The 24,166-nt window shown below is 37.0% G+C and overlaps 2 protein-coding genes across 2 annotated transcripts; both read left to right on the top strand.

The window, feature by feature from the left end:
- Window positions 1–577: 577 nt before the first annotated feature.
- On the top strand, window positions 578–7,018 carry tbcb (tubulin folding cofactor B). Its single transcript, XM_079246722.1, has 7 exons — window positions 578–738; window positions 1,571–1,724; window positions 1,844–1,987; window positions 2,438–2,534; window positions 2,624–2,815; window positions 5,418–5,490; window positions 5,584–7,018. Exons 2-7 carry the CDS (start codon window positions 1,605–1,607, stop codon window positions 5,696–5,698), a joined length of 741 nt encoding a protein of 246 aa, XP_079102848.1. The 5' UTR covers window positions 578–738; window positions 1,571–1,604; the 3' UTR covers window positions 5,699–7,018.
- A 692-nt stretch (window positions 7,019–7,710) lies between these two features.
- Window positions 7,711–22,658, top strand: clptm1 (CLPTM1 regulator of GABA type A receptor forward trafficking). The gene is made up of 14 exons (XM_079245823.1): window positions 7,711–7,771; window positions 11,896–12,035; window positions 12,822–12,945; window positions 13,984–14,142; window positions 14,328–14,445; window positions 14,525–14,610; window positions 14,832–14,952; window positions 15,071–15,315; window positions 17,275–17,368; window positions 17,481–17,671; window positions 18,939–19,034; window positions 19,192–19,327; window positions 20,324–20,491; window positions 21,422–22,658. Exons 1-14 carry the CDS (start codon window positions 7,721–7,723, stop codon window positions 21,604–21,606), a joined length of 1,914 nt encoding a protein of 637 aa, XP_079101949.1. The 5' UTR covers window positions 7,711–7,720; the 3' UTR covers window positions 21,607–22,658.
- Window positions 22,659–24,166: the final 1,508 nt, after the last annotated feature.

Here is a 24,166-nt window from a genome sequence, read left to right as displayed (position 1 = left end):
ATTCAAGTGTTTACTGTGGGCATGCTGGTTGAAGATTTGTCTTATCTCTTCTCTCCCCTCCAGTCTGTAAGGTGAATGGTCATTGCGCTCTGTTTTGTGTGATCTTCTCTCCTCTGTGTAAACTAGCATACTCTCTCTTCAATGTTTTCTAAAAGTGAACCATGATCTTGGAGAGAGATTATTATGTGATCTGATCTCCTTATGTAAATAAGCCATGTGAAAAAGCTAATAAAAACATTTAACTGGGCTATATGTAGTCCAAAAACAAAAGAGTTATACACAGTTCAATCATTTCACTTGCATATTCATATTACAACACTTACCATTGACTTTTAATGCTGAATGGTAAAAAATAAACCATGTGACTGTGACTGTAATGAATGGGATTTTATCGCCACCGTGAGGCCATTCTGACAAGCAACATTCACTCTTGTGTGATGATTGGTTGTTGTTTCTGTCAATTTAGGGCTAAATAGGCGTTTCCGAGTGATTATTACCTTTGTATCGCAATTTTATTGGTTGAACTTGTTTTGTGTCAGACGTGATTGGTTCGTTCTCCTTGGGCGGGTAGAACCTTCGAGAGCAGGGCGTAGTGTGGCAGGAAGTGATATGCAAGAATTTTATTACAAAGGAAAGTAAAGGTAGTGCATAGTTTTTGCTACAGTATTGGCATGAATTCTTCAGGTTAAACGTTGATTTTAGACGATTTGGGCCCTAACGAAGGACATACACACGTTTGTAAGTAATGACGGAAACATTACCGTTTGCTGTAAATGCAACGTGACTGTTGCTAACCATATGTACAGCTGCCTAGCAGACTGAAGCTACAAATCTGAGCAAGTTGGATGATTTGGAAACATTTAAAATGGAACTTTTGCGATTATATATACTATATTGGATAAGTTCGTGAATAAAATGGCGTTTTGCCTGTCAAAAATGTTTTAATTTACATACCAACGTTAAGTTGGCTTCAGGTCATCCAAAAAAGGAGCCTGCGTCGTGCTGACGTTATATTACTTTTCTGGTGTTAAACACATTGCATAGTGACTAAAGATACATTTCAATATAGAATATTAATTTTTCTGAAGAAGGTAGCGATTACTGGTTTTGCTATTTCAGTGTTTGAAAAATTAGATATGTGAACTAGACTCAGATATGTTTTCATCTGGAATCTTGTGCTTTTGTTATTGATTGGCCAAGAAGTAATTTCTTTCAAAAGTCTGTGTAGATCATTGCAATTCTGGAATAATTTGCAAAAAGAACTAAGAAATTAATCCAGTTTTTAATCCATTTTGCTTGTATTTAAACTGACACTGAAATCCAAGCTGCTCTGATGTGGTCTGCTTTATAAATTTTCCCATTAATTGTGTACTTTTTGTGTCATTCTGGATTTTATGAGTTAGAATCTTTTATGGATTTTTAATAAATTTGTCTTTTTACTAGGAACCTCAGGATGACTAGTGACCACTAAGTTGGAGACTTATAAGGATCTCCACAATAAAACAAACAAAAAAAAAGGTGTATAAACTTAAGTTTGTGTGCTAAATTAACACATTGTCTCCTTTTGTAGTTCTTGACCAATAACTGAGTTCAAAAAGTGAAGGATGGACAGTGAAGTGAGAGTAATTTCGAATCCCATTGTAAATGTGCGAGTGACAAACTCCCTGTCCTCGTCAGTGTACTGGGGCAAGTTCAGTCGAGGGATTACTGTAGCAGAATTAAAGGTGAGAATTGCATAATGTATCCTGGAAAAAAAAAAACCTAATACTTATTTTGACATATTCTGACCATTTATTCAATTGATGTGTGGTATTACATCTTCTGTTTGTTGTTTTGCAATTAGAGCAAACTGGAGCTAGTTGTAGGTGCACCTGCTGCCTTCATGGACCTGGATATTTTCAGTGTCTCTGACAGCTTCTTACAAAAAATGGATGACAATGAAGCATTGCTTGGTTCCTATCCTGTGGATGACAAGTGCAGAATACATGTATGTACAAGACACATTTTTAAGTGCTTTTCCTTTAGTGGCTTGTGATAAACCAGCCCAGTAAACCTGTGATTAATTACTACATCAGCATGTTTGCTTTCGGTCCCCATGGAATTCAGGAGGTTGCCAAACAAAGTGAATCCACATTGAATCTGCTTGTAGTGGAGGTTTGTTCTTTGCCATTGTGAACATTTATTCAGTTGGCAAATTTCATAATTTAGAGTAATATGGGCTGATTAGATGTTGAGAAGCAAATGGACAGTGCAGAAATAATAGTAGTAATTTAATGTTCTTTGTTTTGTGGTTGAATAGTGTCTCTCTTTTGACTTTAAACAATGTATTAACATATGGTTGCTGCTGTGCATCATTTACACAGTTTTTGCCAGATGCAGAAACATGTTAATCTCCAAAATGTTTTTTTTTTTTTTTTTTTTTTTTTTTTTTAAACAGGTTACTGACAGAAGTGGAGGTCAGATGGGTGAGCTCTTTGATGTTTCTAAAGTGGAGAAATTTGAGATCTCAGATGAAGCCTATGATAAAAGGACAGGTAAAAAAAATATCCCTTGGTTTAAAATTGGCATGAGAATATAGTATGTTTAAGATTTACTTACAAAAATTCCTTCATCTTTTATTCAGATTCAGCAAGGTCATTCATGAAAAAATGTCATGTTGGTCGCTTCAATGAAGAAGAAATGGCCAAGAAAAAAGCTAATCTCGCTGCCAGGGATGCCGAACAGAAGGCTGCTGCTGATGCCATTTCTGTTGGGAGCCGCTGCAAAGTGGAGGTACCGGGGCAGCCTACAAAGCTTGGTACCGTCATGTACGTTGGTAAGTGTAGACAAAGCTTGTTTTCTAAGTTTACATGGTTTACTTTCTTAAGAGAGCCAGTCTATGCCCCAGGTTACTGGGACGTTTCTCCTCAACAGAGCACTTTGGTGTGCTTTATGTTGTTTAAGACCAATCTTACTCAGTTTGCAAGTGCAATGGAGGTGGATTTGTATACCTGGTTTATTTCACTAGTGGGAGCATGCCATAAGTAGCTACTGGATTATTTATTTTGTTATGCAGTTATTTGTTTAATTTCCAGACTATTGTCAAATCACGAGAGCCCGTTTCAGACATGGACTACTTTCTATTAATACTGTGGCAACTGAACATGTGTTTGTAATCTAAAATACACCCCTGATGTTTTGTGAGAGAAATGTGACTGGATTGAACCCAGTAACATCTTCAAATCAGCTACAGGGGGTTTCTTTAAATTCTGATAATCTGTTTAGAGGAATCTGACATTGCATTAATTAATTTAACAAAACAAACAAAAACAAACAGTGCCATTAAAAAAATATATATATATCATCCTCCATGATTCTATTGTTTATTATTAGCTGTTGCACATTGTAGTTTTTGGCTCTTTTTGAGTTTTTGGGCTGCAGCGGAAAAATCTGGAACCTGTCTCAGCTGCCATCAAACAATAGGCATATAAATCCCCGTTTCCAGTGAGTTGTTCAGTTTGGACTGGTACAGTTCGAAGGTTTTACAATTACCTAGCCCACTCTTTCGCAGATGTGGATACACATACCCTTTGGGGTACTTAAAGGCATTTCAGGTGGTACGGGAAATTTTTTGAAAACATAAATCTTTTTGTTTTCTTTAAAACATCCTTAAATAAAATAATGTAAATGTAAGATTATTTAAATATTTAACATATTTCAATTAATGTAAGAGTACGTTAATAAACATTTAGATTTACACCATTTCATTCCTCCTAAAATCCCACATTCTGTCGTGAATTGAAACCCACGCGTTACGAGAAAAATCATATTCGTCAGTCCCTGTCGCCTTGACAACGCAAACAATGGAGTCCGGGTTGAAGCGTAGTAGAGATGTGCAAAAAAATTACCAAAGTTTAATAAACCAAACACAAATGACAAAGTGCTGTATATATCATGTTTTTTTTCTAAACCAAAAGTACTTTGCAGTGGTTAGGGGGTACTTGGCTGAAAAAATATTCTACAAAGGGTACTTTGTTGCAAAAAGATTGAGAACTGCTGGTCTAGCCAACTCAGGTGATCATTCCCACTACAAGTTGGACCGACACCGGGCATGCAGGGTTTTGACCTAAGCTTGGTGACATACAACTGTGACAACTAACATGACTTTGCAAACAATGATAGGGGAAAAAACAACTATTGCTCGGAAAGTTAGTGGGTACAAAGCTGACCAGACCATACCAGTGTCTGCAGGTGTCCTTTACCCTTTACCAGTGTTTCTCAGTTCCAGTCCTCGGGCCCCCCGTGCCCTGCAGGTTTTATGGGCAACCCTGCTTTAACACACCTGAATGAAATAAAGGCTCGTTATCAGGCTGCAAAGAGCTAAATGAGGATGTTAATTCAATAATCTGACTCAGGTACTTTGGAGGAGGATCATGTCTAAAACAGGCAGGGCAGGGGGGCCTGAGGACCAGAATTGAGAAACACTGCCTTATACGTTTCAGTGTGTGTGTTTTGTGCTTCCTTTTGTGATAGTTGTCTATTCACCAATCAATGGATTAGGTTGTGTTCTGTACCATTTTTATTAACCTATTTTTAGATAATATGTAAAGTTTAATGCAGCTACTATGCACTGTGTATGCTAATCTGAATTCCATTGCAATGCAATTGTGCGTAATGAGAAAAGTGCAGCTATGTAAGAAATTTTATATTAAACCTCACTTGATTAACAAAGCCCAGCGCTTGTCACTCGCATTTCTGAATGAGGCACAAAAAGGGCAAATTATCGAATGACTGAAAGAAGTTGCTTTAATAGATGGATTTAGTTGTTAATTTTATGTTTGTCAGGTTTTTTAAAGGCAGTCTTGTACATAGGATGCAAAATCAATGAGGATATTTAAATGTCAACGTCTAAAACCATGGAAATGGCAAAGTGTGAGCAGGAAGCAGTGTTCTGGTCAGCAGACAGGAGAATGAAGGAGCCGCTCATACTGCTCATACCAGTGCACACAAATACCTACTTGCACACAAAAAATGCCCCATAATATTTATGTGTTAGCTGCTTACCTAATGATGTTCTGCAGCTTTAATCGGGAGAGTTAGAGAGAAAAAAATCTGCAAGAAATTTGGAGTGAGATTTGAGTTTGCACATGTCACTCCTCTGGAACCTCAAGAACATTTCAGGACTTCAGTGTGTGTGTGTGTGTGTGTGTGTGTGTGTGTGAGTGAAAACGACTTCAGTGTGGGCTAGTTTGTTCAGTGCATTTAGTGATGATAAGATGGTCAATAATAACCTAGACAGGGCATATTAAGTTGTTAATTTTTCATATGAAACAGAACTTTGAAGAAAAAATATAAATAAAGGCTGCAGCAAGAAAATCCTCTCTCCTAACTGTTGTTACTTGCGCCTGGTATAAGTAACAGTGCCATGTATGTTGCAGGTACAACAGATTTCAAGCCAGGTCATTGGGTTGGTGTGAAGTATGACGAGCCGCTGGGAAAACACAATGGAACGTAAGAGCGTCTCGCTTTATTGTCATTTTCATTTAAAATCAGAGACATTTTAACTGCTTTTTGCCTTACTGTTTTTTTCTTTTACTTTCACAGTGTCGAAGGGAAGAAATACTTTGAATGTGGAGACAAATATGGTGCATTTGTGAAACCACTAAGCGTGACTGTGGGAGACTTCCCTGAGGAAGATTACGGTTTAGACGAGATGTAGGACTGTGTAGTTTTGTTTGCTTGCTCTGTTTGGCTTCATTAATGTAAGCACCAACATCAAACTGTTCACCAAACAGAGAAGATAAAGAGACCTTTTTTTTTTTAAATTGTTTTTCCTTTTTGTAAAGCGTAATTCATAGGCACTTTAGTTTCAAGTTCTCTTTTCAACATGACAGAAAACTGTAAGTCTGCGATGTAACTAAGGATGTTCGCTGAGGAGGAATTCAGTCTAGCAGTGTTTGACAAAGCAGAGGGTTTTTATTCCAGTATAATAAAGTTTAATCTGGGTTCTTTACTTCATGTACCTTTTGTTCTTTTCCTTATTGTATGTCGACAGTAAAATACCTATTTGTCCAGATTCACTTAACCTCTGTGTGTTTCGAGATGATTGTGCGATGTTACTTTTTCTTTTTTCCAATGGAAAAATGAACCCTGGCTGATGTTGACACTAGCAGTGTAGGTTGCAATACCCAACTACCGCTATATATCTTTTTACACAAATTTACACAAGTTGAATGGTAAGCAGTCCTATTCATTTACACCATGACTGACTGACAGTCACATACTGAGAAGAACCGCAGTTGAGCCACATTAGCTGTATTCCAAGGCACAGCTATTGAGTGTATTCATTCTAGGGTGCCAGTGCCACCTTGCATCTTTTAGTGAAATCTCTTGCTCCCATATGTTGTGCTTGGCATTTACTACATTTCTTTTTTGATGCAAGGCACACAAACTATATGCGAAGGTAAATATTTGTTTGTAATCAACAGTGAACCCTTTAAATTTGTGTGTAAAGTAGAAAATGGTCCAGTCCACGTTTCCGAAGGATTTTTTTTGTTTGTTTTACTGAATTCATATTGTAAAAAATAATCTCACAAGCTGAATGTGTCATGTTAATATTAAAATGTTTCTAGCAGGCAGTTTAAGATAAGCTTTTTCTTTCTTTATATTTTGTATAATTTATGTCGCACTCACCTTTCTTTAAGTTTCTGTCAACACAATCCAGAAGTAAAATCAACTAAATGAAATTATGACATTTAAAAAAATCATTCAAAAAAATTTTTTCCCCATAAAATATAATTCTATAACTGTCTTTATTGCTCACTTTTGTTGATTACTGGTTTATTAAAAAACAACACATCCCATGGCCTTATTTTTAACAAATGGTTATTCTTAATTTTTATTTATCTTTTGTTTCTGTGTCTACAGTGAGAAATTCAATGGGTTGTCATTGTCTTTTGAACAAAATTTTGACGCCACACTTTTTTTTTTTTAAAGTTCCATGGATGTCTAAGATGCTATCACTACATGCCAAAAGATCATGCATAATAAATTCTGTCAGATTATCTAAGATTATAAGACTGTTTTTTTTGTATTTTCACTGAATGCTAAAGTTATGTTTGACCTGTTCTTTCTTTTAACATTTAAGCAATTTCTCTAGGCTTTATTGAAGATGTGCAGTAAAAAAGAGGCATAAGTTGTTGTACAGCCTATAAATGGAAGTACAGAATTAATCAGAAAAAATATCAAATAACCTAAAATAAAACAAGTGCAACAATAAGCAAGATAGTAACCCTTTTTAAAACTAAAATGTTCACAGGACATTTCACACAGTTACTTCATAAACGGTAAAATTTTCAAAAGTAGTGTTTTGTTTTGTTTTTGTTTGTCGGGTTTTTTTTTTTTTTTTTTGGGGTGAAAATATCTATTTACAAATAAGTCCAACTACAATTGACAACTGGACAGCATACTGTTTCAGAAGAATGTATTTTGGATACATGATCCATTTCCTCTTTTTTTCCAACCAGGGACCTGAAATACACAGTGTGATGCGTGTCTAAACTTAACATTTCAAGTCATTTCATCAGCCAGTATATAATCAGTAGGCCATGTTTATCAGCCTCACATTTTTCATTACTCTGAGACGTACGTCACACATATGACGCTACAACTGACCTCTCGCGAGATCGTGCGCAGTTTCCCAGCCAGTTCTGTGGCGTGTGCGCGATAGAGACGAAGAAAGATGGCGACGCAGGGGACTGAATCAACCAAAGCTGCTGTGAGCAACGGCGAGGTAAAAATGAATGACACTCTTCCTGCTTTATTCACTTGTCACCTTAAGGGAAATTAATTAGTTTGATATTTTGAACGAAATCTGTCGGAGGACTGATATTTAAACTATTAAGCGGTGGTTACACGAGCCTGAGTGACGTTGTCAGTGCCGGTGGTTTTAAAGCGGCCCCCTCTTGCCGTGCACGATGTGTTGAGAAATACTGGCTGGTAACGTGCAGAGATAGGGAGAGAAGGAGATGTTAACGGTGAAATCTCCCCTGAATAAAACATTAAACTAATATAAAAACAATAATTAGTTGGTCACAAATGTGTTTGCGTGAGCCAGCTGTCTACCGCAGCGTGACAGTATCACAAGGCCCGCATGTGAGCAGCGCAGCTCGGCTTGACGAACCGGACCAGTCTGAAGCGGCTTCCTCTCAATTTGTTCTTGATTTCGACTGCTTGTTAATTCTCCTCATCTCTTATCTTTGACTCTTGGTTCTGTCGGCAGTTTCCAAACCCGTAAGCAGAAGGTTAATTTGGTAGGAAAACTGTAGTTTACAAACCCAGAATAAATAGTTTGTATGTCTGCCAATTTTGTCAGTCAGGAAGAAATGGAAGCTGACTATAAACTAAAATGCTTATTAGGAGACAAAAATATGACTGTCTTAGACTGTAATAGGATGTGATGGGTAACTTTACAAATTCATGACCAGAGGCCAATAGTCTCATAGTCTGTGGTTTTATATCATTAAAATTCACTACTGTCTTAAGAAGTGGTTTAATTTCTAAGAGTAACTAATGTTCATTACAAATAGAAAGGTCACTGTGATTCACCATTTCCTGGTGACAGACTGCTCGCCTCCCATGTGCTAATTTTCAGAATTTCAACAAAAATTGGTAAAACAAGCTAGACAACTAAGGTGTAGCAAATATGTGTCATTTGTTTTATGAGTGCATAACTTGAGTTTGGTATTTTATCGTTTCCATTAAATCTGAAATATTATTAACCTAGGATTGCATCTCATCCCTCGGTATTAAATTAGAATGTAATTGAGCAACTTTTTGCACCGTTTCAAAGATATTATCAGAACCCTCAAAGTAATCCTATAACTATCTTTAAAAAGAAAGACAAGGTTTGGAAATGGGTCCCATACACATTCTGTCTTTAAGGATTATGAGTGTATGTTTTCATTGGCTGCTAAATGTTAGTAAACATTTTACAGCTCTTTATTTTACAGGGATCCAGAAAAATAGATGCTTAACTCTGGTTTGTAAGCACTTTGAATTCATGTGTAGCAGAAACTGGGGCAGGAGTACAATATGTACTAAGTGTGTCTTTCACAATAAATTGCTCTGTAAGGATAAATGGGTTTTAGGAGCCCTTGTGTATCTACTGAGGCACACAGATGTTATTAGAAATTTCTGTAGAGATAATTTGGGATGGTGTCAGCTAGTTGCTAGTAGCCTGATATAACAACAGGTGTCTGATCTACTTTAAAGTGTTCATGTAGTGACCTTGACACAACACTTAATTGTTACTTTTTTCTGATACTACATGTGAATCTAAATGCAGACATGTGGTTTGTGTCATTAACATTAAGTACCAGTATGTGGCACAGGCTGAGTTTTCTTTTTATTTAGTATATTATGTACCTTTTATATAACTGGCATTATTTGAGATACTGTCTCCATGTCACAGTAGATGAACTTTTTCCTGTTTTTGTGTCAGACACAGTGATAATCTGATGCGAAGTATTTACTCTGAACTATGAATATGTAGTTAATAATTAATACTTGTTTAGAGGGCACATATTGTAAATCATTATCATAGGCTGGAGGTGATAATCTCTTTATGTTTTAAAGCACGTTTGTGATCCGCTTACTTGATTATTGTGGTGATTTCTACTGGAGACAGAGGTCCGTGCTTCTGATAATAGATTTGTTTCTATTTTAACACAGTGGGACATGGTCGTGAGGATGAAAAGCCCTATTTTGAGCCACATCATGGCCTTGAACTGTCCTTTTTATGGTGCTCAGCCAATATCATACTATTAGCCTTCTGATTTTTAGAAGTTGCCCATTTTAAATCATTTTTGGTACTTTTCTAAGTACTGACCTGTTTAAACAGAAAACATTATTCAGCTTCATGTGCTGTTTGTTTGAAGGGGCCAGCTACTGGTTTCCCTTTTGTTGATGACAACAGTGGAGATTAGATGTTTAGATAGCGAATGAGTCTCATGACTTGGCATGTGTTTTTCTATTGTGCCATTTGAATAGAATGCGTTCTTCCCAGAAGGGTGGGTTGGGTGGGGGTGTTATGTGGACATGCTGCAACTTGGGGTGAAAATGCATTGAAATTAAGTTTATAGATTTTAATAATCAAATGTCATCATTAATAAGCACAGTGGCTCCCAATGAAATGCAATATTTATAAGAGTTGCTTAAACTACACAAACTGTTGAAGGTTTGCTAAACAACTCGGTCATAGTAGTTGAATAACTGAAAAATTGCATGTCAGTAGCTTTGACAGTCTAGTATACATACACACACATACATGTGTGAAATAATTTTTCTCCCACCCCTAATATACAATATACACTGCTCAAAAAAAATAAAGGGAACACCTAAACAACACAATATAACTCCAAGTCAACCACATTTCTGTGAAATGAAACTGTCCACTTAGGAAGCAACACTGATTGACAATTAATTTCACATGCTGTTGTGTAAATGGAATAGACAACAGGGAGAAATTATAGGCAATTGGCAAGACACACCCTAGAAAGGAGTGGTTCTACAGTCAGAAACAGACTCCATGAGAGTGGTATGAGAGCCCGACATCCACAGGTGGGGGTTGTGCTTACAGCCCAACACCGTGCAGGATGTTTGGCATTTGCCAGAGAACACCAAAATTGGCAAATTCACCACTGGCACCCTGTGCTCTTCACAAAAGAAAGCAGGTTCACACTGAGCACATGTAACAGACATGACGGAGTCTGGAGACGCCGTGGAGAATGTTCTGCTGTCTGCAACATCCTCTAGCATGACCAGTTTGACAGTGAGTCAGTAATGGTGTGGGGTGGCACTTGTTTGGAGGGCTGCACAGCCCTCCATGTGCTCACCAGAGGTAGCGTGACTGCCATTAGGTACCGAGATGAGATCCTCAGATCCCTTGTGAGACCATATGCTGGTGCGGTTTGCCCTGGGTTCCTCCTAATGCAAGACAATACTAGACCTCATGTGGCTGGAGTGTGTCAGCAGTTCCTGCACACGAAGGCATTGATGTTATGGACTGGCCCACCCGTTCCCCAGACCTGAATCCAATTGCGTACATCTGGGAAATCATGTTTCGCTCCATCCACCAACGCCAAGTTGCACCACAGACTGTCCAGAAGTTGGCGGATGCTTTATTCCAGGTCTGGGAGGAGATCCCTTAGGAGAACATCCGCCGCCGCATCAGGAGCATGCTCAGGCGTTGTAGGGAGGTCATACAGGCACACAGAGGCCACACACACTACTGAGCCTCATTTTGACTTGTTTAAAGGACGTTATATCAAAGTTGGATCAGCCTGTAGTGTGTTTTCCACTTGGAGTATAACTCCAAATCCAGACCTCCATGGGTTGATACATTTGATTTCCATTGATATATTTTGTGCATTTTTTTTGTCAGCACATTCAACTATGGAAAGAAAAGTATTTAATAAAAATATTTAATTTATTCAGATCTACATGTTACGTAAGTCCCTTTATTTTTTTGAGCTGTGTGTGTGTGTATGTATGTATATATGTATGTGTGTGTGTGTATATATATATATATATATATATAGTCTAATTCACAAATAGCATGTTTTAATTAAAATGTTTGTTTTTAAAAACTATTTAAAACAGTATTTAAAAACTAATGTATCTGTCTTTTTTTGTTTTTTTTATTTGTTTTTTTTTTAAGGAAAACTGAGGATAGATCTTAATTAAATATCATTATGGGTTTGCAGCAGAATTACATTTTACTTGGAACAGATGAGGGATCCTTTTTGATGCCAATGAAGCTTTTCTTCATGACATAGCACCACTGCTGTGTCATCATTACCCCCTTTTTGGCTACAGTAACCATGTTTTTTTTTCCTTCCTTATTTTTGCCTGTAGGTTAGCAGCAATGGGACTGCCTCAACAACAGACGGACAGACTGTGCAGACAGCTGGAAATGCACAAGATCCTCAACAGCAGCAGCAGCAGCAACAACAAGCACCTAATGCATGGCAGGTCATTAAAGGAGTCCTTTTTAGGTAAGTTTAATAGTTTTTTTTTTTTTTTATCTGGCAGGCAGAGAGTAAGCCCACAGATTAAAGTTTACCCAATGCCACTGTTGCAATAAGTCACAGAATTTATTATCATGGTGGTGTCACAGTCCAAATGCAGAGGCAAGTTGATGAATAATAGAGCCCCTGCTATAGCTAACTTAGCTCTCAGTTCACTCTGTTCTCAGTGAGTTTTCAGTCTGTGCTTGTGCCTCTTTTCCATCAAGTTGTGCTGTGAATTGATTAACTGCAGCGTAAATGAGCAAGACAAAAAGCGCACAGGCGTTTTGTTTTTTTGAGCTGGATTGACTTCCAGAGGTCAAAATCTATAAGAAATCTTTCATTATAGTCAACTTCATGGTCAGTGCCACTTCCACTGTAGTCACCTTTTATCAGCAATTTAGATTTTATCCTTTTGATTCACTAATTGATTTTTGCTCATCGTAAATAGGATTTCTTAATTATTTTATAATTCATGATCCAATTTAAGTACCCGGTGGTGTTATAAGTTTTTCAATTAGCTGTTTCTATGGTTTTTGAATTTTGGTCACTCTTCAGCAATATTCTTAATTAGATAATGTAGTTTTCACCGGCAGTGTTCATTTGGAAGAAGATCTACTTGTGTAAAACACATTACATTTCAAAGCTTAAACAAGTAGAGGAGTAGTTGACTACCTAACTTTGGAAAAACAGGCTTTACTTGGTCTTCCAAGTAAATAATTTTATGTAGCATTAATCTGTTTTATCTTACTATGATTGTACGTGTTTCTCCAGAATCTTCATAATCTGGGCCATCAGCAGCTGGTTCCGTCGAGGACCATCCACTCCTGACCCCAGCACACCAGCAGGAGCCCCCAGAGTACCCAGCAGGAACCTCTTTCCCAAAGACACCCTCATGGTATGACACTTGTCCTTTTCATAGAATTCATACTGAAGCTGTTTACATGACCATCAAAATCAGATATCTAGGAATAATCAGATAAATGTAATGTCAACTGATCTGACACATCTGCATGCATGATATTTGGAAAATCCTTGTCTAAATCACCAGTCCATTATTGGATTTCTTTTGGAGCATGTAGGTGTGTGGTATAACTTTTTATAATTTTCAAAGCATCTGATATTTTTTGATAATGGTGATATCCACAATCTTGCTGTTGGCTGCTAATCCGAGAGGTACTAAACTGTTTAGTAGTTTACAGGTTTACAGTTTGCTTCAGTATTTTTTCTACTGGGCCCTTTTTTATTGATAGAAATAATGTGTATACTACTAATAATAATAATCCCACTATTACAGGCACCTCAACATACAATAAAACATATGTGTTGGTTGTGATGCTGTTTTGTTTCCCGGAGAAATAATCTGTATTTCATTACTGATGCCATATTAAAATTTAAATTTGGCATCATCTCAGTAAGAGAAGGTGATTTTGGGGATGCAGGTGCCTTGTCATAACTGTGTACATAATCTACTGAAAATTAGCTTTATCACCCTCATTTATGAAGTCTCTGTCATTGCGGTCTTGCATTTAGGATTTTGAATCATTGGGTGTCCTGACATGCAACTACTTTAAAAATACAAATCTGGCATTATAATGGAGAGAGAGATGATTTTGGTCAGAAGGTTTGTTTAAATGACAAATGTTAAAAAAAACTAAATTAGCTGCATGAGTCTACATGAAAGAAGACAATATTGGGGAAGACATCAAATCAAATGATATCAGATTATATTATTTACATGATTATCAGAGTTTGTGAGTGTGCATGTAAATGGGCTCATTGTTTAACTTGACAATTTAAGGTCTTCATTCCTGCACACCTCAATACTTTTTCCCATAAAGCAATTGGTTTGCCAGCCTGTGTTGGTGCCTTCCTGGCTTGTCTCTGCTGGCACAGTAATATGATAAACACCTTCATTTTCCCACCGTGCCTGCAGGACCTGTATGTATACGTGTCCCAGGAGGAAGTATTCTCTGACTTCAACAACACAGAGGCCCTGTTCTGGTTCCACAGGGATCTGGTCTATGGAGACTGGACTACAGGGGAAACTGGAGATGGCTGCTATCAGCACTATAAGGAGTTGGACATCCCAGAGGTGGGAATAACTGAGGATGCAAGGGAGGTGCAATATGGGGGAAAATTTTGTAAGAGGGCTATATGCTGGCAAGAAGCAATCGGTTTGATTTTAGAAAGCTGGAGATAAAAGTTAATCAAAAACAGGAAAGACCAATTCATTTGTTTGCATCCAAATTCATCCTTCTGTTTGATGTATGGTTGCAGAAGGTCCAGCAGAACGGCTCCCTTTACATACACGTCTACTTCACCAAAAGTGGATTCCATCCAGACCCAAAACGCAAGGGGCAGTATCGCAGACTGGCCACGGTTCATTCAACAAGAAGTAAGATTCTGGAAAACACACACTCAGGCTGGAGAAATAAAATATCTGACTTGGTTAAACTTTTTTTTCCCTCCATCAGTGCTAAATAAATTCAAGAGAAGAAAGTTCCAGAAAACCAAGAATCTGCTCACAGGAGAGACAGAAGCAGATCCTGAAATGATTAAGGTTAATAAATTAATCTTTATTATTTGTCTTCTTCTGAAGGTGTATGCTGTGTTGAGTCAAATGCTGAGTTTGCAATGGCTGTAATGACCTACTATGAAGTTTTTTTTTTTTTTTACTGTAGTGCAGTAGTTTTTTTTTTTGTTTTTTTTTTAAATAAGCAAAGCTGTATTTGTTTTATTTTTTTAAATTTTATTTTAATGTTCAACTGTGCTTTCTCACAGCGGGCAGAGAGTCATGGTCCAGTGGAAATCATCTCACACTGGCATCCTAACCTCACCATCAACATGGTGGATGATCACACCGCCTGGGTGAAAGGCTCTGTTCCACCTCCTCTAGACCAGTGTATGTTTCTGGAAATATTGTTTCAAAGATCTCAAGACCAACAGAATCCTTTGTGCCTGTTAAGCAAACTGCTTCCAAGTTTTTGTCTGACATTTCCACTCTTCTTCCCTGATGCTAGATGTAAAATTTGATGCAGTCAGTGGTGACTACTACCCCATTGTGTATTTCAATGACTACTGGAACCTTCAAAAGGATTATTATCCCATCAACGAGACCCTGACGGCGCTCCCACTGCGTCTCACTTACTGCCCGCTGTCCTTGTGGCGATGGCAGCTGTATGCTGCCCAAAATGCTCGCTCTCCTTGGAATTTCCTTCCTGAAGACACCTACGAGCAGTCTGATGAAGACCAAGACTCTGTCAAAGTGAGTGCTTATGGTTCACAAATTAAAGTGAGGGTACTAGCATAACCAGTCAAACTACTTTAGTGTACTTTTGAGATTGGGCTTTAACACATTACATTTATTTCGATCTAAAACCGAACATTTTGACTAGAGCTGGGTTTAACAGTCAAGTTTGGATTTATTCAAATATAATCAATCCATTTGTAGTTTCATGAAACGGTCAATCTTTTTTTTAATATGTTTCCTTTTCAAGTGACAGTAGTGACGTTACTCTTGCATAATTTACTGATGCTCTACAAGATCTGAAAATACTCCGATCCTCGAGATCGACCATCCTGTTGGATTTAGTTTTCCCCTGCTGCAACACACCTGACAATGTCAGTGTTACCTGCCTCAAATCAGTGACTCATTAACAGTCTGCAGATGTAGATAAGTTTTTGGAAAACCTTTTCAATTGAATCAAGTGTGTTGTGACAGCAAAACACTAAAACCTGCAGAATGATAGATAATATCAAGGACTGAAGTTGGTGACTGCTGGATTACATTCACCTGTTAAACTAGTTAGTACAGGGATATCCAAAGTCGTCCTCAAAGGGGCTGCAAACTTGCTGGTTTTCAGTTCATCCGTTCTCCAACACACTTGTCTCACATTAAATTGATCCAACAGCCTATAAAATTCTGTACAATGACCCAATAATTTGAGGCAGGTATGTTGGAGCGGGGATACATGGATACATTGTGGCCCTCAAAGGCCACACCTGGACACCTCTGAGTTAGTAATTTATTACCTCTCACATTAACAGCTAATGAGACCGTGGGCTGCACGGTGTCTAGATAATACTGAATATTTTGAAAATAACGTGTCGTAATCAAGCACATACTTTCCATACTCACTACAAGGTCAAGTTATTTGTTCTTGTTTTCTGTACGGTGCCATAACCCAACAGAAATAGTTTAGTCATATTTCCTGTAGAACAAGTTTAGTCTTCATTCTTTCATTTCAAAAAAGATAAAATACCAGTAGTCTTATCTGATTTACATGATGGGATGTCATAGCTGCTCTGTCTCAATGTTTGAATTCTTTCCTTATGCCACACATGTAGAAATGTTTGATATGGCGAGCTGCAGCAGAGTTAAAGAAGTTTGAAGAGGCACCTGCTTTATTCAGATCATTGGTGTGGAATATTTTCACTTTTGCTGTTGAGACCTACCAAACCTCTTCAGATAAGATATTATACATATTTTATTCCACCATATACAAGCGGTTGTGGACCTGACCTGTCCAGTTTCATCATAGCAGTTGGTACATCCAAATAAATATAAAATAAATAAATAAATATAAAGGATCATGCATGGTTCAAAGCAAAGTTCTCTGCATGGTGTGACCGGTCATGTAGGACATTCCCGATAAACAAAGAACATTTCAGAAGTGCAGTGAATGATGTTCCAAATGATGCTCCATTACCTGTTGGGTGTATTGAAAGTAATGTAGATGAGTGGATAGTCAGCATTGGGATTAGGTTCTATTCCTTGTATGATTCTGTCATTCTCCTTTTTTCCATTGTGCATAGTACAGATCTTTTATCGTCGGATTAGAAAAGTCTGTTTTGCCATTTCTCATTATTTCTGGCCAATTCTTCTCACTATCAGTCTGTGGGATCATGGTTGTGTTTTATAAAATAGTCATCTGATTGTGTCATTATTGATATTTAATAATATATTAAAAAGATTTTTGCACAATTTAATTATGCTCATCTGAAAGTTGCTGAATTTGTTCATCATGAGACATTGTGCACTTGAATCTTAGTCTGTTCAAATTAATCTGAAAATCCTCTTTAGTCGTAATATTTGTGTACCTCTTTGATTGGCTTGTCTTAAGCCATCGCTGTGTGAAGTTTTGTCAATTGTTGACTTCCAGCGCCAACATGACCTCTGAGAATCATTTCAGTGCTGTATTTTGTATGTGTTGTTGCTGTTTAGGTTGCCCTTTTGGAAACCAACCCATACCTGCTGGGACTTACCATTGTTGTCTCCATTGTGCACAGCATCTTTGAATTTCTTGCCTTCAAAAATGGTAAGATCAAAATTTCCTGACTATATTTAAGGTCTTTTGTTTAAAATCTGAACAAGAAGCAGCATAGTACCTCCTGTATCCATTCTCATCTCACCTCTTATTTTCTCCTCAGATATCCAGTTTTGGAACAGCAGACAGTCTTTAGAAGGTCTGTCTGTGCGCTCCATCATATTTGGAGTTTTTCAGTCTCTGGTTGTGCTGCTGTACATTCTGGACAATGAAACTAACTTTGTGGTTCAGGTCAGCGTCTTCATTGGTCTTCTTATTGACCTGTGGAAAATCACCAAGGTCATGGATGTCAGAGTAAGTCTAGTTAATTTTCAAATTTTATTTATGAAGCGCTTTTCATGCACAAAGCTAGTGCTTTACATAATAACAATTTATACATATTAAAAAGAAAAAAAAACAAAAACTGAGAGTATATACAGTTATTTAAAAACACACACCTCATCAATGTCTTTTTCACACACAATCTCACCACTACTCTTAACTGAATGGAGGTCTAAAAGTATCACTACAATAAAACCAGGACGAGATTTTAGGGGTTATTGCCCCTTATATTAGGACGCTAGGTCTTGTTTCAGGGTTTTCCACTTGCTGCAGGGGATTTGCCATGGCTTTTTGAAGCCCTTCTCCCTCTTATTTCCCTTTTTAATTCCTTGTAAAATTTTCCAATTTGCTGTTGTTTGCTCTCAGGATGGTGGTTATATTTTTCTCTGCACGTTTTCACGAAAAAACATTTCCGTCTAGCCATGCAGCACCATCTTTATTTGAAATGAAACGATCATGTGGCCACCTATGTCATGTCTCATGACATGTAAATCTGAAAAGTGATTCTATTACACTGTTGTGATATATTTCTTTATAAAAACCTATGAAAAACCACCTTATGAGAGTATAAATACCTTCTTTTTTTTTTTTCTTTTTTTTTCCTTATTTAACCAATATTTGAGTTTTTCTGTATATTTTGATTTCCATTACCAGTTTTATTATTTTGATATTTAGGTTTTGCACAATTCTACAGGTAATGGAAGCACAGCTTGTGTTTTTCAGTCCTGGTTGTCAAGACCACTACCTCACATGTTTTAGAGGTAACCCTACTTTAACACACCTGAATCCAATAAATGGCTTGTAAAGAGGCTTGCCAGTGATATTGATGAGGAGCTTCATTAATCTTAGGGCATTGGGTCCTGAGAACCTGGACTGAGATACACGACTTAACAAAGTTTCTCAAAAAGATTTTGTCATTTGTTGTCATGACAACTGGTCAGCATACAGCAGTAAAAGGGAAACAGACCTGAAATTCTTTAAATAAGTTAGAATGAAGGTCAGATTTAGGATGAAGTAAGAGATTCAAGGAGAAAATAGTGCTTTGTCAAGTAATATTTGGTCCTTTTTCTCAAATGATCAACAAATCATTTATTCATCTTTTTATTCATCGTTTTAATGTGATTAGTTTACTATTAGGAGTTGAAGATGGATGTACAATTTTTTTAAAAATTTATTTTGGCATCCTTCTATGTTGTTATTACCATATTTAATTAATCGTGCATTGTTGTCTTCTCTTTAGTTAGACCGAGAGAACAAGATTGCAGGGGTCTTTCCCAGACTGGTATTCACAGACAAGTCAACATATGTGGAGTCTTCGACCAAAATCTACGACGATGTAAGTTTAATCAGTTATAAAACATAAATTATTAAATCATCTGATCAGGTCTGCAAAGTGTTGCTTTGCAGAGAAAGCAGTTCTGAATGAGAAACAGTTATACATGTTAATTTCTTTTAATTAATAATGTCTTTTATGTTTTTTATCTTGTTAACAGATGGCCTTTAAGTATTTGTCATGGCTGCTCTACCCTCTGTTTGGCTGCTATGCTGTCTACAGTTTATTGTATGTAGAACATAAAGGCTGGTACTCGTGGGTACTCAGCATGCTTTATGGCTTCTTATTAACCTTTGGTAAGTTTATATGTCTTTACACAGCATCACATATCATTTGTCATAACTTCTCTGTTGTACAGGACATCTATATTGAACATCAATCCTTAACACTTAAATAACATGATAAATAGTAGGCCTGTAACAATATGCCTTTGTCCCAATTCAATTCCAATTTTTTGGGTGCCGATTTGATTTAAATTGCAATTCTCACAATTCTTCAATATTGCCTATTTTTGTAGATTAAAAAAAAATGTACAAAACTGTTTTTTGCTCGTCATTTTTCTTTATTTCAGTTAAGAAAAAAAACACAGTAGCTAGACCATCATTCTGCTGCCCAAGAAGACAAGTAAAAAGATCAATAAAAACAATTTAAAAAAGACAAAAATTTTACAAAGGATCATCTTTTTTTATTTGGAGAAAAAAAAAAGATTTTTTTTAAACCAAAAAATCAATTTTAAAATTGTCAAGCAAAAAATTTTGATGTTCAATTTTCCCATCCCTATTAAATGTTATGATGAATTAATATTAAAATAGGGTTACTAAAATGTATAAAATTGTATAAATTTATTTGAGATTCTTTCATGTGCAACACTCATGTACATAAGTGATGCAGGGATTTCTGAGCATGCTCAATCCTTGCTAAATTTAAATGTTTGTCAGTGTTTACCCTAAAGGTTACATTGACTATTTCACATGAATCAGCACACATTTTATCTTAAACATATTATACATAAATATTAATTCAAATGAATCTATTATTTGCCTGCATACTAATTATTAACTCTGCAAGTATTAGCGATAGTCACTATGTTCATTTGACAACCCCCCAGTCATTCATTATGTTTTTAAACTTGCATCATGGTTACAGCTAACTAATCCCAAAAGCCTCAGCTCGTGTCTGTGTATTATTAGACACACAGGCAGTCATTTATGCTGCCTGCTGGTTATTTCCTGTTTTTGGTGATGGAATTGTTCATATAACCAGCTCCTCTCTTTCTCCACTTTGGTTTTTAGGTTTCATTACGATGACACCACAGCTATTCATCAACTACAAAATGAAATCTGTAGCCCACCTCCCATGGAGGATGCTTACCTACAAGGCCCTCAATACTTTTATTGATGACCTGTTTGCCTTTGTCATCAAGATGCCCATGATGTACAGGATAGGATGCCTCAGAGATGGTGAGTCTCTTATTTACATTTAGATCAGGGGGAAGTAAAATAACTGCCTAAAATATCTACGTTTAATGTCCTCTCATTATATATTTTGATAGGTATTGTGGTTTCTGCAGAGGATGGGAAGTTGATCTAGATTTATTTATTTAGAGGAAACTTGTGTGATTTTTTTTTTTTCTGTTTTTTATACTGATCCAGCAGGCAGGAAGAGCACATCCATTTCCTTTCATTGTGTTTGACTGACCATTCAAATCAGTGTCTTCCCCTGAAATCTGTCACAATATTCATTGTAATTAATCCTTTACACTCCCATGTGAGTTAGTTCTGGTGTTAACCCACTGGATTTCATAAAAGCACAAACTGAACTTTGGACTTACTGATAAAAGATTGTTATTTTTAGAGCCTAAAGTCTAATCACGCTAATTTTAAAACTTATGCAAAGATTTGTTCAGATGAGGCTGAAATAGCTTTATATAATCATACCCTTTTATAAAAGAGATGCAATCATCTTGTAATTGTAGTTATGTGGAGATGTGTGTAGTGAAGGGCTTTTTAAATTTTGTTGTTCAACAAATGGCATTCTATTCTATTCTATTCTATCCGAAATAAATTATAATTCCAGATTAGTTTTTGAGCTTTAGCTTTGCGTTGACTTTAACATCTATCCAGTTGATGTGTGAACAGACAGCAGCAGACAAATCCTATCATCCTCAGGCCGTGTTTGTGTGACAAGCAAACTCTTAATGCCTTTCTTCAATGTATTTAGCTTTACATAATAAAACAGAAGTGTGAAAAAAAGTTTTGATCTGATGTGCATAAAAAAAGCTTTTCACTACTTACAGGAAGTTCTTAATGGAAACAGTTAGAATTAAAGGGATAATATATCTGAGCTGGGCTCATTTTTCACTGGACTGATCTTTGGTTCCTCTCCCACAGATGTGGTGTTCTTCATCTACCTTTACCAGCGCTGGATCTACCGGGTTGATCCTAACAGGGTCAATGAGTTTGGCACAAGCGGAGTAGATCACAGTAAGAACAACACAGCAGATACGGCCCCCGCTGCAGATGCTGCCACTCCCGCCATCACAAATAAGCCAGAAGAGGAGAAGAAGAACGATTAAGCAAGACCTCGCACTTGTCTCCCCCCCCTCCCAACCCAGACTGATGGGGTGAAGAGGACTTGTGGAAATTAGGCAGGGAGGGGAGCAGTCGTTTAGCTTCATGGACGTTGCTGCAAATTAAAGAGAGGAAAAAAAAAAAGAAAAAAATGTGTGCAGTTCAGCTGTTCCCTCTGATCTCTGTGTAGATCCATGGAGATTCATTTTCAGTGTAGACTTGGTAAATTCTTCTTTCTGTTCCCCATCCATCCCAACCCTCTCGTTTTGCAGTTCAAGTGAAGTAAAACAAAAACGTGATGTACTGTATTCTGTATGATTTCTTTTCAGAGGGTAACAATGTCTTGGAGTAGATGTTGGGAGGGGAACAGGTCACAGTTAAACTACTTTTTTTTTATACAGGGAAAAAAGAGGCCAAGTGCAACTTTTGATCTTTGTGTAGATTTCTTGTGAATTTTTCTTTTAATTTCATTCCATTCCAACGTGTTTCAAGTTGCCTGCAAACTGGTGTGTGGTGCTGGAGAAAACTGGATAGATCCTGAGCCAAAAGGGGAGGCTGAGAAAGAGAGGTGGTGACCGGAGACATGACGGACAACCCTGTAGGGCACTACCCACGAGACAGTGACTACTACCCTTAGTTTTAAACAAATGGTTAATGTGCTGAACTTGAACAGAAAAAAGTAACAGCCTTGTTGGTATTAATATAAATATATTAATATTGTTAATGACTAAACTTTGATTTCAGTCACTGAAGCATTCTTTTGTATGTCCTCAAACTGTACAGACTCATGTTAATAATACAGATGTCAAAACTGTCTAGCAAGAAATAATTTGCAAGTCTGATTTTTATTTGACCCTCAGCTGGATGTCTGATTCTCAAATCACCTTCATGCTCCAAGTTAGATCAGTTTGACACACAGAGGAGTCAGATGGAAAAGTTGGTGTGTCTTGTTTTTTTATTTTAAGTGCTGTAAGCCTGAAAGAAAAAAAAAAGAGTTCCATGCTGGTATATATTAAATTTTTGAGCATTCATGTTTATAGTAAAAACTACATGTGATTGAAAATGTCTATGCAAAGCTTTTTTTTTTTCCCAACTTCGTCATTTTTCTTACTGTTCAGGAAAAATATTTTTTGCATGAATTGACTAACTTTACGCTGTGGATGCTGCAGGAAATACATTGTGTGCTTTCAACAGGATCCATGATATGAATTTCATTCAAATTTTTATTTTATTTGTTTTTAAAGTTTGACAGAAAACTGAAGTCATTGCAGTTTTCCAGAGAACCCAAAGATGACTGCTCAGTCACTTTATAAACCATTTAATTGAAATGTTAAAGGAAAAAAAAATCAGCTCGAGGGGTGCAGTTAGTGTATAGTTTTGTGCAAGTTTAGAAATTAAAGTTAGAATACTTTGTATTTGCCATTCAAATTCATTTGAAAAAAATAGCTGTTAGTGCCTCTAAATTGTACCATTTACAGTTTTCAAGGTACTCTTCTGGTAAATTATTCCAGTCAGCTGGTCTCTGAGCCTTTATGTCCTCTGTCAGTAATTTTACACTCACTGTGATATTCAGAGCTATGATGGTGGAAATTATTTTTAACATCCCACAGTAGTACAGTACTGGATTAAGCGGGTCAGAAAATTAATGAATGAGTACTGCAGGGTTAGGCAGACAGGCAGGCAGACTAATGATGGCAGTGAATCCAGGATCAAAATAATGTGTGTGTGTGCATGAACGATGGAAAAGCAATGTTTTTAAAAGCAGGTTTAATTCTTGTAGGTTTACTGCAGATAAAGTGTTGAACATGACTTGCAGCCTTCCGTATGAAGTGACCGGACGGTGTAACCTGTCACAGATTTCTTAACATCTCGGCTTTTGATACGAACAAAACTGAAATTATGCAGGTCACTTTTTTATTTTTTATTTTATTTATTTATTTTTTTTTACTCTTAACAAATGTTTCACTTGTTGAACCAAATATTTTTTCTCTATAAATAATTTCCACTGTTGGAAAGCAGTGTAATATTTTCAGTTGCAAATTTCAGCTCAAACTGCGACTTCCCATCTAAAGTTTTCCCAACTACTTCTCAAAACCCTGATATCGGTAACATCCCTGCTTTTGATTGTGGATGCTTGCAGCTGCTGAGTCACTGCTTCCTCTAAACGCCTCCACTTTTGCTTTTCATTTCCTCTAAACGGGATTTCCTCTCTGTCGCCACCAGATGTCGCTGCTGCGCCTGGTAACTTCACAATATCACCAAATCTGGGGTCAAAGAACCCCTAAATATTCCTTTTCTCCTTTCATTCGGCCCTTGATCCAACAAATGGGTTATCCAAAAAGAAAACAAAAATCATCTCTAAAGTTATCGACTAATTAAAAAAAAAATCCCCCACTCATTTCGATTTGAGGAAACAGAAGGGCTGATGCAACCAGGATACATTTGAAGTGAACATCTATAGCTGGGGACAGCTTGACTTAACCTGTTAAGCTGAGAAATTTATGTTTATAAGTCGGAGGCTCATTTGCAAATAGTTTTGCATGTGTGGTGCAGAAAGGCAACCAA

Source organism: Telmatherina bonti (genome assembly GCF_933228915.1).
Source record: "Telmatherina bonti genome assembly, chromosome: 9".
NCBI classification, from domain to species: Eukaryota; Metazoa; Chordata; class Actinopteri; order Atheriniformes; family Telmatherinidae; genus Telmatherina; species Telmatherina bonti.
Note: the sequence above shows the minus strand (reverse complement) of the source record. Positions and strands in the feature narration are given on the sequence as shown.

Coding starts and splice junctions, on each gene's coding strand:
- tbcb (XM_079246722.1), top strand. CDS start 1,605: ATGGACAGTGAAGTGAGAGTAATTTCGAATCCCATTGTAAATGTGCGA. Junction 1,725..1,843: donor TTACTGTAGCAGAATTAAAG/GTGAGAATTGCA, acceptor TTTTGCAATTAG/AGCAAACTGGAGCTAGTTGT. Junction 1,988..2,437: donor ATGACAAGTGCAGAATACAT/GTATGTACAAGA, acceptor TTTTTTAAACAG/GTTACTGACAGAAGTGGAGG.
- clptm1 (XM_079245823.1), top strand. CDS start 7,721: ATGGCGACGCAGGGGACTGAATCAACCAAAGCTGCTGTGAGCAACGGC. Junction 14,611..14,831: donor CAGATCCTGAAATGATTAAG/GTTAATAAATTA, acceptor GCTTTCTCACAG/CGGGCAGAGAGTCATGGTCC. Junction 19,328..20,323: donor TGGCTTCTTATTAACCTTTG/GTAAGTTTATAT, acceptor TTTGGTTTTTAG/GTTTCATTACGATGACACCA.